Genomic DNA, 17,792 nt, shown 5'->3' with positions numbered 1-17,792 from the left:
TTTCACACCGCTGGGGCCACTTCCCCTTCCCCAGTGCGTCTGCAGGGCCGCGGGTTGTGAAAGCCTTCTTCCTGACGCCATTCCCAGTGTTTGCAAAAGACAATACTGTAGGTTAAGAGGCAGGAGATGATGGATGCTCTCCCTCTCGGATTTTAATGGACATCTATAGGAACGGCGCTGTGGACTGCGGCGTGGCCTCCAGCCAAGTCACGGAGGCCGGTGTTTCAAAGCATGCGAGCATTCCTCCGCTCTCATGCACCTAACTGAAGCCTGGAAAGTAAATGTGCAATGACAGCGACTCTGCATCACAATACATTCCAGCAACTCCCCCCCAAATAGTCACATGGCCCCTTTTCATCCCCAACACGAGCACGAACAAACCACAGAGAAACTCTCGACCTCAACTTTATGCCTTGGTAGTGATCTGAGTGATCTCAGCAAAGATGCCCCCCCCAAACTATCCCGAGACCTGTTTTATAACTTCGGCTATATTCTGGTCTAGGCCGGTTTGATACCCCGGTGTATAAAGTAAGCTATAGCCCAGGATATACCTCTCTAGTCCAAATTATACCCCTCTTGTGTCTGTATTTCAAGGTCTACTGTTTTTCCCCCCCATCATAATCTATATATTTGGGGCTGAACCAGATTATATCTCTCCTTTTTCACAAATAAGGTAACTTGGGGGTAAGGTAAATATACTGGATTTATTATTAAATATTAGATACAATACAATTACAAACTTAGACATTGGAGAAACATTAGGGCATTTTTTAAACTGTTTTACGTATGAGGTGAGGGTGGTATTACCCCATCAGGGCAGGAACAAGTGAATACAGTAATCTGGCCTAGGGGGGTTATGACAAAGGATAACCTGTGTTATACCCTGGCTAAATTCTGGGCTGGTCCAGTTTATACCCGGGCTAGAAAACAAGCTAGCCCACTTTAACCCGGGGTATAGTCTTGGGATGGGGTGTATATTGGTCTGCTGCAACCTGCTGTTTGTTGATGGGTCACTGGAGGCCACAAATCCAGGCGCCCCCCCTCCTCTTTCAAAGTAAAATCATAGTTTGACATGGACAGTTGTTTCTTCCACTGTTCCAGCCTGCATCAGTAGCTGGGGACTGTCGCTGCTCAACAAGAGACACAGTTGTGCTGATGAGTCCATTGAAAGTAAATCCACCAAGTGCCTGTTAGAACGCTTGTGAGGAAACAATATGGATTATGGTAAAGAGTCTTATCATCATCTCCTCTGTTCCAGGTTAAGACCACATAACACCTGCTGCTCCACTTTTGCGCACATCATCATATTCCAGCAGAGAGAGAGAGAGACAGAGCGACAAAGAGAGAGAGAGAGAGACGGTGAGGCAGAGGGTTTAGGATTATTCTCTTCATGTAGAAGGAAATGTTGTTTTGAGAGAGGGAGAGTGTCGGCTGGCAAGTCCTCTCTGTTTGTGGAGGAAAAAGAATCCGTCAATTGCAAGAGAGAGAGAAAGTGATGAGTAAGCACCTTGGATCTCACACAGGGGGCATTTCAGCACATGGGGGAAATCAAGAGCGATAACTGGGGAGGAATGAGTTCGGATTTATAAAGTTGTCCTGCTGCAGATGCATGAAAATAGTAAAAAGAGCAATGTTATGGTAAAAACAATTCACAATTTACCAATTAATTCATGACAAATGTATTAAAATGACGATTATCTGAATGACTTCTCAATCTACAGGCAACAGTTCAGAATATAAGTCTATTAAAGTGTTGATATAAAAGTAGTCAACACAATATTAGTGTCAGGAGCATTAACTCAAAAAGATAAAGGATCCATCTCATGTTTGATCAGCCATTGGACCTGTGAACGCTTCTGTGCAGAGAAACAAATAGTAAAAGCCAATTCATCAGCAGGAAATTGAAACCCATTTAAAAGTAAACTATTAGTTACACAGCTCATAAATCATGACACAATCTGAGCTACACAATATGACAGCAGCTGCATTAAATAATATGCATTTTCAGTCTTGTTATGTGATTAATGACCTTCATCTTGTAAACACTTGCTCAGTGGTAACCATTTATTTATCCATTTTATCCGTAAGTATATGAAAGGAATCACTTAAAACCAGTTGGGATGTAACGGTACTTTTCCACTGCAGATAATCTTTCCTAATGATATAGTTAATGGATTATTTAACGTGAGCTGCAGCAGATGGATTAAAAATCTCTACTTCATATGAAGGTTCACCGCCTCCGCAAGCTAAAGAAAATATTTCCGAATTATTATAATAGTTTGAGGTAAGTGAAATCAATGCTGTTTTTTTTCAGACTTCTTTAAGACCTTCAGATTCCCTGGACCGACGCTCGCATGTGGTTTTAATAAAGAAAGGCTCAGAGCACAGAAAGTAAATGAGCTTAGGTCTGTGCATTAATAACGGCTGAGTGTATTGTTGACAGTGTGTAGGTAATAAAAGGCACTCGAGCCACGGTAGATCTCAGAAAGTGCCGGATTACTCGACAACCAACGGAAGAAGTTGGGGAATGAAACTAAAAGTCTGGTGTAATGAACAGTGAGTAAAGCTAAAAGGATTCTGTCTCCAGTGAGACATAAAAGAAGGTTTAGCAGCCGTTAGATTTAGGATTAGAATCCTCGTTTTAAATACATGAGGATACTGAGGATTATTATTAGGTTACTGCTGACTCACCCTTCTGCTCTGACAACATATGGTGCACGCCCCCCCCCCCCCCCAACACCCACAAAGGCAGAAGCAAACATTTCATTGTACAATAAACCTTTAATAAATAGTTTGTCATTAGTTTCCCATATTTACATAATAACCACCATTTACTTATGTTGCCATACTCATTTCTTGGCTAAATTTAGGCACACAGAGAGAGGGGGGTTCAGGCCACAGACCACGTCGTACTAAAAACAGGAGTGGCTAGCAGGTAAGTTGAGAAATAGATCGTAATTGCACCAAACAACCAAATAGGCCGAGAGGCGGCCGTCTCCTTGAGCGATTAAATATATACATTTACTGTACGTACAGGTGAGTTTTGTACATTTGCAGTCATCTGCGTGGGGCTGGTGCAGAATCTTACCAATTTATGAAGGATCTGAATTTACTGTGTTGGTCCAAGAAGTTATGCATTAAAAAAAAAGAAACAAGAATGATATTCAGAGATTAAATCAAGAGTAACAGCTTCTGGTTAGGTAACACCCCCTCTGAAAGAATACAAACTAAGCGACAGGTGCGTGGAGACTTCGAGGGCGCAGCGTGGTCGACGTGTGCAGCTTGGATTCGAACATTCAGTGACTCGGAGCTGATCAAATGTAACTAACCCAGATGAAATGTTATCAAGTGAAGACCGAGACTGGAAACAGAGACGTTTGGTTTTTCACCATCTAGCCACAAATACTCCTTAAATTTGTATGAAGTTTTAAAAGTATAAAAATCAGCCAAAGAAAATTAAGACATGAGAAAATAAACAGTCACACACACACAGTATGAAAAAAAGCAAACCAAAAACAAATTTGGCACAAAACACATGATGCACATTTCACTTCAGAGATGTTAAGCAGCGCGAAAAACCACCGTTAGCTACGACTTCACCAGATCAGGACGTCATTTGGTTGCTTTAAATGCACTTCGGGGCATTTTCAAATTAACTGTTGAAAACTGTGACGGGAACAATTTACGATTTGTTAACAGTCTGTGAACAAAGGGGAACACAGCGTCACTGGTGTGAAAGCACCGAGAACCAGACGCAGCCGAGATCAGCCGGTGACAGAGCTGCAGCTCGACCTGGGGCGAGGAAAGTGACGACAGCAGCAGCAACAGACACCAGGACTCAGAGCAGAAAGGTAATAAAAACTCTAATCATGAAAACTATCAGACACCAAATGTTGCAGATGATTCCTTTTTATTGTTTCTGAAATTTTGATTTGTTTAATGGGAAAATTTGTGATGATCCAAGTCCTAAAATGTAAGTTATAAACTCGTAACTGAAGATTTAAGAACTAAAGGTTTAAGAACTAAAGGTTTGTGGTCGACTGGAGGATGAAAAGGACGAATTAATCGTATTGTTTAATCAGTTGTAAAAGTGGTTATATAATTATTTAATGTCGTTTTGCGTTGTTTTTCTGAGTGGTTTAATTTGATGAATAATTATATATATTTTAGCAGTTAGCTTTAGCTTATTAGAATGGGAACCCTGTTACTTTAAGTGTGTATAGATACAAATATATAAAAGAGAAAATGGTTGTTTAATTTTTAAGCTAAAATGAAAAAGAACTCAAAAACAAATTCTGCAGAGGACACATCTGCCAATACTGAAGCAGCTATTCCTTCCCTCGCCTGCAGAAGGCGCTCTACGTTCCTGCATCTACTGATCTCGACTGCTGCTGAATGGCCTACAGATGGTGCAGGTTGACAGTGAGCCAACAGCGCCCCCTTGTGGATAATCTGCAGTCTGTTAAATGCGGGTTTCAGAGTTTCACATGTTTAAGTTTCTACCACGTTACAGGTCGGGAGATCTAAAATGTCGAGGATAATATGTAACGTTCGTATCTGCTCACCTCACTCCCAATCGTTGTCCATTACATCACAAACTCCATTACTGATATTGTTTAACCTAATGATATTTGTCCATATGCACAGTCAGTGCCAACACTGACTCCAGCTCCTTATGGTCCAGAAGCTTCATAAATAAACCTTCACCCTGTCGGCTACAAAACATCAGCAAACCAAGTAACAGGAAGGACGTGAAACCAAAACGGATTTAAAAATGTGTAACGGCTCCGATGGGAGCGATAGCGTATGATTACAAAGCCTCCTCAGACCTCGGTCTTCATACAGGTTACGTAATATCTATATATTTATATATCTTAAGTCACTTCAAGGCAACATTTGTTTCTTGAATAAAAACGTGAAGCACAACTAGCCTTCAGTTCAAACGGAAAAATATACAACCCAAACTGTACTACTAATCTAGAGAATGGCAAGTAAACATTGAAAAAACTGGTTCAGCTAATAAAGTGGTCTCAGTTGCACACTCCCGTCTGTAAGAAGTGTGACAATTCAACAAAGTGTGGTCTTACGAAGCTTTATCTAAGTGAACTGGTTGACTCGTCCTAGCTGAGACTCTCCAACGCTGCCCTGCAGAGGCTCCTCCCTCAGGTGAACAGTTACTGTGCTCCCCTGCTGCGAGCGCTCAGAGGAAGAACAGTGTTCCCTTCCTGGAGCTGTGGTGACCTCAGAACAGGAGTTAACTCGTGTGAGACCGAGAGCGAAGCGTCCGACTAAACTGTTTGTTGAGCTTCTGTCGGAACAAACAGACAGAGTTGGCGCTTCGCCGGCTACAGGAGGAATACGAGGAATCACACGGGGATTTAGTAACGCACGCTCTAAACCAAATCACTTCCCTTCTGTGTTGCACCAGTAGGGGGCGAGCTGCTGTATGCTCCACTCATTTTATTGAAACCAAAGAGTCCAGCTCAACCAAGTCACACACACACCTTTCCACTGCAGCCCAAAGAAAATAAACCCAACACACTCTCTCCGTGCAGGGTCGATAGAGAGTCCTCAAAGTCTCCTGCTTTTAAAAAACAAAAAAGGGCTGCTAGGGAACGAGTGCCCACTTTTGTGCTGTGGACACTAACACAGACACTTGCACCTCTCAGCGGCACTCGGGTCTGATGTGTGCCTGAGGTGGGAGCGTGTCCATGTGGGGAAATGTGTGTGTCTGTTCATTTGTGCAAGGGTTTTGGGGGTGGAGTGAGGGTGTCGGCCCCTCCTTAGCTGAGGTTATACGCTGCTGTCCTCCAGCAGAGGCTCCTTGCCCTCCGCCCCGCTGCCCTGGGGGCTGTGGGAGTGGCTCTGTGCACCGTTGCTGTGCTTCTTGTAGGCGCCGGGTCTCGCGCCGGGTCCCGTGTGCTCTGGGATGAACAGGGCGACCAGCAGAGACAGCAGAACTGAGCATGCACCGAAGAGGAAGGGAGGCCCGGGGATGATGGAACTCTGCAGAGGAGGCAAACGTATTTAGTTCAGCACAGCAACATATTCTTTGTATTGTGTAAATGACCCAAATGCCATTTTTTCTGTTGATATTCACCTCATCAGTGGGGTTGGCCATGTTGGGTTTGCCCCCTTTCTCATTGCCCTCTGTGTCAGTCAGCTCCACGTGGAACAAGTAGAAGACGAAACCGTAAAGCGCAGGACCCAAACCGTTACAGAGGCCCCGGATCCCGGTGATCATCCCCTGGACGACACCTACACACACACACACAAACACAAGATGATGAAGAACGAGTTCTGGAGTGATAATTTTCTATAATTTGGATAATTACCGGCCATGTGTGTGTCAGGTCTGGTGTTGTTATTTCAAAATTGATATTTGACCTGAAAAACCTTTTGGGTTTGTCCTGTTCAATATTTATTACAATCTAAAATGATTCTTTGCCAATTACGTAAACCAGGAGAAAACAGTTTACCCTCAATTTGAGACTTTGAACACGTATAGTTATTGTATCACATAGGCAGCACAACAAATAAATTCAAACAACCAGTTTCGAGACTCACCTTGTTGATCTGGATCTGCGTTACGGGACACGATGGCGCTGATGGCCGGGAAAGTGATGCTGGACATGGCTGCTAAGGCTCCTGCAGCCCACATCATCCTACAAACAACAACATGCGTTTGTTAAAGATACAAACAAAAAGTAGTTTTAACCCTCAATTTTGATCATACATATCCCTGAAGGAGAGTTAAAAAATTGCTAAGTCTATTATGGCTAATGCATTCAAGAAGCTTCTAGCTCTCTTTGTCTCTCCATCCCCCTTTTTAGTAAAGTGTCCCTTCCCTTCTGTCTGGATTCTATCCAGCGGTAAGAGATTCTGGCTTCTTCAACAATCCTGTGCTTGCCCCCATTTAACCAGCATGACCTCCTTTGTCTGCCAACTCTGTGGCTCTTTAACTGACCTCACCTGACTTCATTAAGCCTCTGGCAGAGAGTCGTTGGCAATTAAAATACCTCTCTAGACAAACGTTACATAACTTACTAACACACACAATGTCTATGTACACAGAGAATTCACTTGGGAGAAAAAATCAATGCATTAAGTATTTAATTCGGGATAGTGGGATAGCCTGAACCAGTTTATCTGCCCACCTACGTTTCAAAACTTAAATGCATAAATTCAAAAAACTTCAAGAATGAAAAAAAAACAACGAGAAAAGTGGTTATTATCTCACTTCAGGATAAATTGAATTGATGATTTGGCACAGTAGGTATAGGCACAATAAAAGAGAGTCTGAGAACTATCAGATTATAGAATCACCAACTCGTTGAAGTAACTCTGATTAACTCTGATTTGCTCCCCTCTAGTGGTCTGTTAAGGTATAACAACAACAGTGAGACAAGAGCAAAGGGGTTCAAGTCTAGAAACAGCATTAAAACACATTACTTGGATAACTGTCAAATTCAAATCTGTACAAGTTTACTGGACCCTAAGGGTTATTTTTGAGCATTAAGTCGAGTTATTTTTCCAGTTGTAGATTTTAAACTTATCGGATCCTGTTTCAGGTTTGTTGTAATATAGGAAAACACTACAGAGTAATGTTCAGGATAAATGTTTGGTGTTTGACTTGAGTGGAATGAAGCAACACGGGACTGTGGTTTTGCGTCATGTAACAGGAAGTGCCTTGTCACCTTAGATGAACTTCCTCCTTCATTTGAGATGATATCTGCTCTGTGAAGCCACCTCACTGTCTCTCTACTGATCTTTAAGATACTCAACCAGGCCTGTGAGTCTGAGCTCCACCAATACAAAAGTGACCAGTGATGGACATTTAAGGTACAAAAAAACTATTTCTTGATTAAACCTTAAAATGTAACCACTTCCTATGTAATATAAAAGGTGTGTGTTTGTGTGTGTTACTGACCAGGGCTGAGAGCCGAAGCCGTACCACGCCAGCTGGAGGATCTGGAAGCCAAGGCCGAGCAGGATCGTGTTCTTATTTCCTATTGAACGCATGAGGATCCCCAACACAACCGTCTGAGGAGACACAGTGAACAGGTTATGTAAGATAGCAACACAGGTATGAAGTAACGGAAAAAATAGTCTATCAAATTTGCCCATCATTCATAACTCTGACAAAGAGCTTGATTTATAGTTGATAGAAACAATAAATGATCGGCAACATTATTTATACTCAGTTTTACTAGTTCACCCCATCAAATGTTAAGAGTTGCTGCTTTTCTCTGTCGTCTGTGGTTGTGAAGTGAATAACTTTGGAGCAAATAAAGAAGAAATTTCTGTCTTCTTGTACACACACTATCTATCGTCTGTCATGGAGGTTCCACCGGATATATTTGTGTTTTTATTTTATCTTCAAATTTTTGCATCTGTCGCAGAAAAATAATCAGAGTTCAGTGAATGTCTGAAAGCAGCTTCAGATGATTATCTAATTCATTCAGGAAATTGGTGATAATTCAATAAAGGAAATGCTTAATAAAAGAGAGAAAGAGAATGACTCAGTATCACATCAACAACAACAGGAGGATTTTCTCCAGTACCTGAGCTATTATTGAGAGGATCCCCACTACAGCGATGAAGGCAGCCACTGTCTCGGATGTGAAGCCAATAACCTGAGGGGGAGAGTGAAAAGATAACACAGGTTAGGACATGATTGTGCACGAAAAGACAAGAAGCAATGATCCTCAAACTTAATTAAAGAAAGGGGTTTGTTTGCAGCCTGTGAACACTTGCTGAATCTAACAACAAGGAGAGCGTCTCTTTTTCCTCTGCTTCTTCTGTGGCGTATTTAGGTCAAATATGTTGACCTTCATTTCCTGCACTAAAGGCAGCAGCAGGGACAGAGCAGCTTGTGTGAGGTGTATATAAAATACGACCAGGAACAGGGAGAGATGTACATTAAAAAGCATTTTGGCAACAAGAGAACATGAGGGTGTGGTGAGAAATGTTTGCTAGAGCAACTTATTCGTCCTTTTCAAGATGGTTTTTAAAGCTTCTGTGCATCAGACTTGCTCGACTGGTTCAACTGACATTGTTTACACAGACTTAGAAGCCCTCAGTTCAGGCAGTTTGGGAAAGAAGGGGGGGATCACACCTCGTCAGTCTATCTCAGAGCGGCCAGCTGCTGCCAGTCTATAAATAAGCATCTGAATCTGTCAGATTCTGGCTACTTGTGTTTTCAGATGTGCTAGTTTCACTGTTAACATTTTGCTGAGACACTTAATGAATTTGCATGACTTATAGAAAGGACTGAAAGCGGCTGCTCAGCAAACCTGCAGATCTAATCTTAAAGCAACGTAAGGGAAAGTGTGTGTTCGACAAATTTCAGCAAGTTGTTCCGAGGCCATTCCCCGAGCTTATCAGTTGTGATGTAAGCTTTACATTAGAAACATTAAAGGTTAAAGTATAAACGTTTTCTGTCACACATTATAATGTCCTCTTTAAGGAACCACAACGTCACCTTAAAATGTATCCAAGTTACCAAAAATCACAACATTTCTTTGGTTTTAACAGTTGGTGGAGTATACATTGGACAGACACATGTGGGAGCAGGTGCTCTCAACATGTCTGAACAATGTTTGTCTTTGCAATCCAATCATTTCTGTAGCCTTCCTGGTTTGAAGCAGTAAACAGATAGAGCAGGGTTTTACCTGTCGGAGATAGAGGAAGAAGCTGGAGTATTGGCCGGCCTCTGGGAGGTAGGAGAGAAACACTGTGATACAGATGAGCAGCACCGTGGAGTCCTGGCCCACTTTACGCAGAGACTGGACGAGAAGAGAAAAGCAAGAAAAATGAGTCACAAGAATTTAAAACATGAATATTTTGGCTTTTCTAATGTGCTGACTGAACCATGCTTCCTTATTCCATAAGACAAAAAGCAACACCTTCATCCTCAACTGTTAAGTTAGGTATGGACATTCAAACTTTGATTTACATTTCCCTTTGTTTAAGTTTATCTTCAAATGCAATTGGCTATACAGATCTGATCATAAATGGACAGTTCAAAGTAAATGTGTGAATGGACCCAAGAAGGGTTTCCACAACAATATGGAGTATCCAGGCAATGGAGAAAAAGTAGCTAGCTCTGGTAGTACAGGGACACAGCATCCCAGAGAAAATCGTGTGACCTCTTAAACATCTCAATGTCATTATTACATCATATAGTTAGAGCTTTTCTGAGACATGTCTGTGAGCATCAACCGCTGTATGTCTAAAAGTTAAAATGACGGACTCTTGTTTTTACTCACAGCAAAGGGGTCTGCCTGTTCCCAGGAGATCGGTGCCCCCCACGATGCTGGCCTCATCTTCTCTGGCAGTGACTCTGGCACTGCCACTAGAATGAAGCAGATGTCGAGCAGGGCGATGGCCGTGGCGAGGATCACCACCAACGTGTCTCCATAGGTCACAGACAGGTAGGCTCCGATGGCCGGACTGGTAACCAGGCTGGCTGCAAAGGTCGCCGATACCTGGAGAGAGAGGAGAGCAGAGATGAGGTGAGCAAAACATGAGGGGATCAGTGTTTCCCTTCATAGGGTGGTTCTTTATTAACGGTTTTGGTCTCTATTGGAAAGTGTTACAAATACTGATCTAATTATTCAGTGGTTATGTTTAACAGAATGGTGATCAGTGTTTCTCAGCCATCTACTTACCAAACCGTATGCTGTGCTCCGCTCATGCTCCTGTGTGATGTCGGCCACGTAGGCAAAGATCACAGAGAAGGTGACGGCGAAGACGCCGGACATGGAGATGACGGCAAAGTACCACCTGGAAGAAAGGAAATTGGCTCATCAGCACAAACAAAATAAACTAAGCCAAACCTCTACTGTACTTCAGGAAAAGCAGCAGATATTTAACGAGGACTTACAATGGGGTTAATACCAAGTTACCAATATAACTAACATATAACCTGTATAATGATTATTTGGTAACATTGTATGTACATGGACTGATTCTATTAAACTGAAAACAGAGGAAAAGTCTTGGTGTTTGCACTCACCATGGGCTGATCTTCATCAGTGGAATGGGAGCACATGTGAAGAAGACTGTTAGCAGCAGGAAAGACTTGCGTCCCCATACATCTGACAATGCCCCGATGAGAGGAGCACTCAGAAATGATAGTAGACCCTGGAAGAGATAGAGAGAGATGGAGGACTTGAGATTAACTGTACAAAGAATGAATTTGTTGAACCCAAAACTGAATTGATAACTGGAGAGAAGATCAGACGCAAACTGTAGACACTGCAACAGTTGTGCTCGCAAAAACAAATAGTGAATCTAAAATAATTACACAAGATTTCTTTAGACACTCTCTCCTTCCTGAAAACCATCTGTCAGGGTCCTTAACGCTTGAAAATGTGTTTCAGATGTACTTTTCTGAGTCTAGCTGACTGACTAACAGTGGTTACTTTACAGCTTCAGGGTACTAACATGTAACTAAGTTAGTATCAAGCAGGACAACACTAAACGAGAGCTCACATGCTCTGAAAATCTACCATGGGCAAATAAAAACAAGACAAAATCCCTATGGATTGACAACTGACATGAAATGCACCAAATAAAGTAGGATATTTCATATTTTATTAATCCACAAAAGACAATAAGGTAAACAAAAGTATAAAGAGAGGAAAAAGGAATTATTGCTAATGAATTCCTTTCTCGTTAAGTCTAAAGTGCATGAAAGTGTTTAAGTCAATACCACAGAAAGTGTTTACTTTCAGTAGATAGAAAAGATAGGATAGGGAAAAAAACACGAGATAACAAATAAGCACAACTGTTGCAATTCAGTAAATTTGCACATGTTTTCATTATAATGGCGTCATGAGAGACAGAGAACTGCAGCAGGTTTTTACTGTTGTCTCTTACCTTGACGCCATGAATAAGCCCATTCATCAGGAATGTGTGTTGGGGGAATGTTTCGTGTAATACCTGGAGAACAAACACAGATAAAACCACATGAGACCCTTTATCCACACAGTCTGCCTCAGGTTTCAAACTGTGACCTACACTGGTTGTTTACTTTCAAAGGTTAAACAAGTATGACAGCGCTGAGCAACAAGCTAGTAATCAAACAAATGACAGAGGGTAGAAATTAAGAAATAAAACAATAGATTCTATCACCGAGGTTGAGACAGAAAACTAGACGGTGCACATTATCACTGAGATGAAGAAATACAAATATTGTTTTTTCACAGGGCTTTGACCCACATGTTGAGAACTGGCATGTAAACTGAGTTACAGGCTACAATCACACTGGAGATAAACATGATGGACATTTTAATTTCACAGAACCAAAATGTTCCCACACTACCGACCTAAATGTTGTATCACAGATCGGCAGGTTGCTATTTTGGAGTTGTTACTCCCTGAACATCTCTCATACTCTTTGGTCAAAAATGTGACATGTGATGAACTCCCTACATTTTTTCCAGTGGCCTTTTCTCTAGCCAATCACAGCTGGAACTGAAAATATATTTTCAGCCCAGGGCCTGGATTCTCACAGGAGTCGTGCTCAACCCGTTTTCTGTTCTGAGGCACTACACGTTGGTGATGTTTCGTTTATTGGGGGATTGAATAAGTTTCGGGTTTTGAAAACACCCGACAAGACAAGTGAGCTGAGATACATGACCTGTTTGGGAGTTTACCAAATGCTGTGATGATGCATTTAAACTTGTAGTGAATACTATTGTGAAAGAGTTGGGTAATATCACATTTGACACATCTTCCTCGAATGTCAGGTTATACATGCATGTTACATCATCTAATTAATTAATTTTATTTTCTGTTTTAATTCAATATATTACTGCCGGCTCGAAACTTCTCAGAGAGCCGTACATATAAATCAGCAGGGCTACACAGTCCTTTACATTTTATTTGTTTTAAATATTCAGATTTTTTTATTTGGAAACAGATTTACATCAAAATAAAGAAAAGTAAAAAGGGAATTATAATGTCTAAAATACATATACGTTTTCTGTTCATGACCATGTTTAGTTTACTGCTGCTGTTCCACAAGCAAAGACTATTTCAGGATTTCAGGATATTTACAGCCAGACATGCCATTCCTACATTATTTTTTAACTTTGTGTTAATACATAAGGGACAAAGGGTTGTTTAGATAGTAAAAAATCCCTGGGACATTCAGTTCAAAGTCCACAATGTCTGTGTGCAGCAAGAATTGCAGGCAAGTGCCATTGACACTTGTATGGGGACATGAAGCCTTTAATTTAAATCAGGACGTGTGGAGCTTGGACTCAACTACAGGGTCTGGTTATTGTTTAGCGGCAAAGAGGGAAAGCTCATGGCATGGCTGAGAATCCCCCTCTCTTCCTCTGGGAGTCAGTTACACACACACAGACTGTGAATGCTCAGTGAAGGCTGTTGCTGCTGGATACTAATGAAGCCGTGTGCTCACTGGGAGCATTGAAGCCGTCCCTCTCATTTTCAGGCGCCTTCTGATTAGTCCAAAATGCAAATCCTGCCTCCGCCCAGGGATCTCGAGGGCAACAAACCCCAAGTAATTAATGCTCGACAGTTACAAACACACCCAAACAACCACCTCTTCAAACAGCAGACTGCTGGCAAGTTTGCATTACAAAAGCCTGTCTGGTTTACACCATGTGGCTCACAGATGTTTGCTCATCATTTGTTTGAGTCAGAAATTTCTACAGAGTAATATGCTTGTGTTGATAAAAGCATGGATATACAATTAAATAAATGTAGGAAAAAAAATGGAAACTGCTAATATACTATTTGTGCTGGTATAAAATAAAACTTGTCATCCGATCTTGCTTAGAGAAAGCAATCACCAGTCTTTTTTTAAATATTGACTGATGATTATCTGATGGAAGCAGTTTCTTTAAGAAAAGGTCACATTTTGGACCAAAAAAAAACCCTCTGAAAAATACTGTTGAAATTTCCTGTAACAAATACTTGAACCCGACCAATCTGCAGTGCACTGAGGTGGATGTGTCGCGTGGTTTGCCTGGCATCTGTGCAGGGGCCTGACAGCACAAACCAGTGACCCCCATGATAAGCCTTTTCAACAAAGAACTGGTGCTCAGACAATAAAACTGTTTGATGCCCTATTCATATTTCTCAGTCCATTAGAGCCTGGCAACACATCTGCCAGTACACACAAAACCAAAACACAAAACCACCCAGGACCTCGCTCAGTTGATTGGAGATTCAATTATTCATAGACACTGATGGGCCACGAGTGATTTAATAGGAAATGTCACGTTTGATATGAATAAACAACAAACTTTTATGTCAATTTAAAAAAACGGCTTGTCATATGAAAGCAGGTGTAGCCGGGCTTACCTTGAGCATTGGGGTGGTGAGGAGACCCCATGCAAAAAACTCCAGGAAGATGACCACCACGGCATGGTAAACACTGGGCTCACCGATTCCCTGTGGCAGGGCAGAGACAGGCACACACATAGAAAGAAGGGTGGTTAGCTGACAAGCATCAAAACAAACAACATGCCTCAAAGAGCCTGTTAGTGTTGGCACATTAACCTCGAACAGGGGATCTATTTTTAGGCAGCATTGAAATAGATACTAAAGATGGTGGCTGATCCCATGGAACAACCTACAGTTGGGAAAGAGCATGTAAATAAGTTGTGAAATATATTTTATTTACTCCTGACCTTCAGAAGAACTTTCTGTACTGAGGGAAATGCTGATGAGAAATCACACTGTACATTTGTATTACATACAGTACATAGCTTATTGTTCTTACTGTACATATTGTTTTATGTACAATGCACCAACCACACCAAGGCAATTTCCTGTATGTGTAAATATACCAGTTTAAGGTCAATGTTTGACAAGGGAGACATAATAGCCTGATAATCAGACTTGGCTGCCATTTCACTCAATTTAGTCTATAATAAGATACTTTATTTTACATAATAAAATACTATTTGAATGGCTGAATACATTTGACATGTGATCTGCAATTCAGAGGCCTGAAACCAGTTTGATGGTTCAGTTTTTGTTGTAGCACAAAGAGCTAATGGAAGATGTGGTGTTTTCTGTTGATGATCAGTTCTAACACTTATTTTATCATCCCATTAGTCCTTTCTCCAGCAAACCACCACTGTGAGTGAGACAACATGGACATCAGCTACATTACCTAATTCTGAGAACAAAAATAAATGCGTTGAGTGAGGGTAATTATCAGGATAGAAACCAGGGAGAAAATAAATTATTCAGTCTAGACATTAAACTAATATACAAAACAAATGTTATACCATTAATTCCTTGAAATCATAGTTTTAAAAAGGTACAAAATCTGAATATTTGGTGCTATACTTTACTAGGTCACTTTAACCAGAGACCTATATCTGCAAATAGCAAAACACAAACTATAATAAGTTTTATCTCCCTTTCTAGATATAAACTTTGTTGGAGCGAGCATGCAAGACTGAGCAGGATGCTTAGCAAGAAACACAGCAAGGTGTGATAATTGTGGAGATTGTAAACTAACTTAAACAGGACACAAGCTACTGGTTTAACCACATGTGTGGTTTGTAGTTTCCGCTTGTGGGGAAAACGAAATAGTACCAGAAACCAGTTTACAGGAACCCCTCCCCTTTTGTTCCATGATAACCAACAATACAGTCACACCACCAGTTTCATGGAGAAAATGAGGAACAATGTTCCATCGTATGAATGTCGCAACTACCTCTCTATTGAATGAACACCCAGCCACAATTTTTTTCCAAATCGCATTTTGTTATTGACTAGTGAGCGTCTAAGCCTATTAGGATGTTGATAGTGAAGTCTTAATGGCTGAGTGGTCAGACCAAGCTAACACAGTCCAGCAAAAACAATAATCTGAACTAAGGACCTCGCTGGAGTAGAGCCAGGACGGAGAGGCTGACAGGCTATCATCAGTGTGACTGGATCATTAGTGTGTGGAGAAAAAGGAGAAGTTCCTTGTTCCATTCATTATGTTTACAACTCTGTGTGCCTTCATATGGATATCCAGCATGTTTGGTATGTATCTGTCCGGCTGATTACATAAGCAACACTGCCACCTCACTATATTTATAACAATCCCATCATACCCACTCGCTGCCCACTGCCTAATTTGGGACAATCTCTGCTTCCAACCATCTAAAGGATCCATGTCACTACAATCCCTTGACGTGATATTTAACCAACATAATGCAACGGTGTCATCATGGCTGGGTCACAGGTGTCATTGAACCGGGGGAAGGGGGCATAAATGTGTCAGGAGCAACAGCCCCAGGATGATAATTAACCACACGTCAGCACCATCACACTGGGAATAACCCAGCACAGGCACTGGTTAAACAGCACGTCACATTAAACAGGTGATATCAGCTTCAGCAGGGACAGTGTGTTTTACTTGCCCTGGGATGTTGACTTAAACCCCATGTTTGCTTAATTTCCCCAAGCAAACCCAGTGTAGAATAAAACTAATACATCTCATACTGCAGCACTGTTATTTACATTTCTATTTTAGTTGAGCTCTCAAGGTTTGTATAGCTCACAATAACAGTTCGTATCCACAACAACTTAAAGCACATTACGTGTGTACAGTGTTTTCAGCACGTAGTCTACAACCGGTTAAATACTTTACTGTGTGTATTCCTATAGTTTAAATGCGGCCTTCGATTGCACTGTTTGTTTACTACCTCGCTATTTTCCAGAGTTATGTAAAATAACTGCACCAACAGTGTAATTTCGCAGTAAATGGTAACATCTATATCACCATTATGGACGAAGGGTCAGGATTCCCATGCATTGCCTCTCATATATTGCAGTATTTGTACAATATTTGCATTAAACACGGTCAGTGTATTGGAAAAGGATGGAAAAATAACCCCAATCACCGTTCAGCACATATGCTAACGAGCTAACGAGGACCAAGCTGCTGTTTGTGCCTCGTCGTGCCACACGGACATTTTTTTCTAACAAGACCCAACCACATCTATCGTGTCCCTAATTTAAAGGAGCTGATTTAAAATTGGATAAAAATATATTGAGGGTGGTTGAATTATTGTAAACGAAGGTGTTACGATTGAGGAAAACACAGCTAGCTGCTAGCCGAGCTGACGTGTAAACCACCACACAAGCGCAGGCCGCTAACGTTAGCCCCATGCTAGTTAGCTTAGCGTTAGGCTAGGCGGTCCCAGCTAACGGACCTGCCGGGCACAAACCACCAAGCGCCCGATCTTACTTCTGCGTTTTCGCGACACAAGCACCGCTCCGGACCAACCCCCGGAGGTCGAGGGGCCGGTGTGGCTAAATGACAAGCCCGGGCAACGAAGATAAATAAATATTTAACTCACACTTCCTCCATCTTTTATTATAATTTTCTTTGCAAGAAGAATGCTGCGGTTCGGCCGCTTCTTCTTCTTTTTCTCCCCCGTCATTGTTAACTTATGTCCATTCTTGGTTGTCAGCGGGTCATCGTGGTGCCTGTTAGCGGAGAATAGAACACAGCGACTGGGCTACTTAGCTGACAACAGCTCGGCAGCTGGCTCCGGGAGAACAGCTAGCAGCTAGCGGTTAGCAGCGGGCTAACTCAACGATGATTTCTCATCCCCGCCTCACGTCAACCCGACTTCCGCAAACCAGACAGAGCACCCCGCCCTCTTCAGTGCAAGGCCGCTCGGTGATTGGTTAGTCCGCTAAACGCGTAAACCCAAACTCCGCGGCTGATTGGTTCAGAGACAGTACGTCACTGCCAATGATCCGCAAATGGTGGGATATGTCAACGTCACACCGCGGGT

The 17,792-nt window shown here is 41.9% G+C and overlaps 1 protein-coding gene across 1 annotated transcript; it reads right to left on the bottom strand.

Annotated features, from left to right (window-relative positions):
- Window positions 1–2,761: 2,761 nt before the first annotated feature.
- On the bottom strand, window positions 2,762–17,616 carry mfsd14a2 (major facilitator superfamily domain containing 14A2). The gene is made up of 12 exons (XM_061083589.1): window positions 17,349–17,616; window positions 14,344–14,433; window positions 11,887–11,949; window positions 11,021–11,148; window positions 10,674–10,788; window positions 10,272–10,490; window positions 9,675–9,788; window positions 8,565–8,636; window positions 7,931–8,043; window positions 6,568–6,665; window positions 6,101–6,258; window positions 2,762–6,006 (listed from the first exon to the last, which is right to left on the bottom strand). The coding sequence occupies exons 1-12, from the start codon at window positions 17,430–17,432 to the stop codon at window positions 5,794–5,796; spliced, it is 1,467 nt and encodes a 488-aa protein (XP_060939572.1). The 5' UTR covers window positions 17,433–17,616; the 3' UTR covers window positions 2,762–5,793.
- Between the last annotated feature and the right edge of the window lie 176 nt (window positions 17,617–17,792).

Source organism: Limanda limanda, chromosome 13 (assembly GCF_963576545.1).
Source record: "Limanda limanda chromosome 13, fLimLim1.1, whole genome shotgun sequence".
NCBI classification, from domain to species: domain Eukaryota; kingdom Metazoa; phylum Chordata; class Actinopteri; order Pleuronectiformes; family Pleuronectidae; genus Limanda; species Limanda limanda.
This window is presented reverse-complemented; position numbering and strand designations above follow the sequence as displayed.

Bases quoted from the DNA above. Each gene is read 5' to 3' on its own strand.
- mfsd14a2 (XM_061083589.1), bottom strand. From the start codon at position 17,432: ATGACGGGGGAGAAAAAGAAGAAGAAGCGGCCGAACCGCAGCATTCTT. The intron at 11,950-14,343 runs GTAAGCCCGGCT...TTTGTTCTCCAG, and splicing joins TCACCACCCCAATGCTCAAG to GTATTACACGAAACATTCCC. The intron at 11,149-11,886 runs GTAAGAGACAAC...TATCTCTTCCAG, and splicing joins GGCTTATTCATGGCGTCAAG to GGTCTACTATCATTTCTGAG.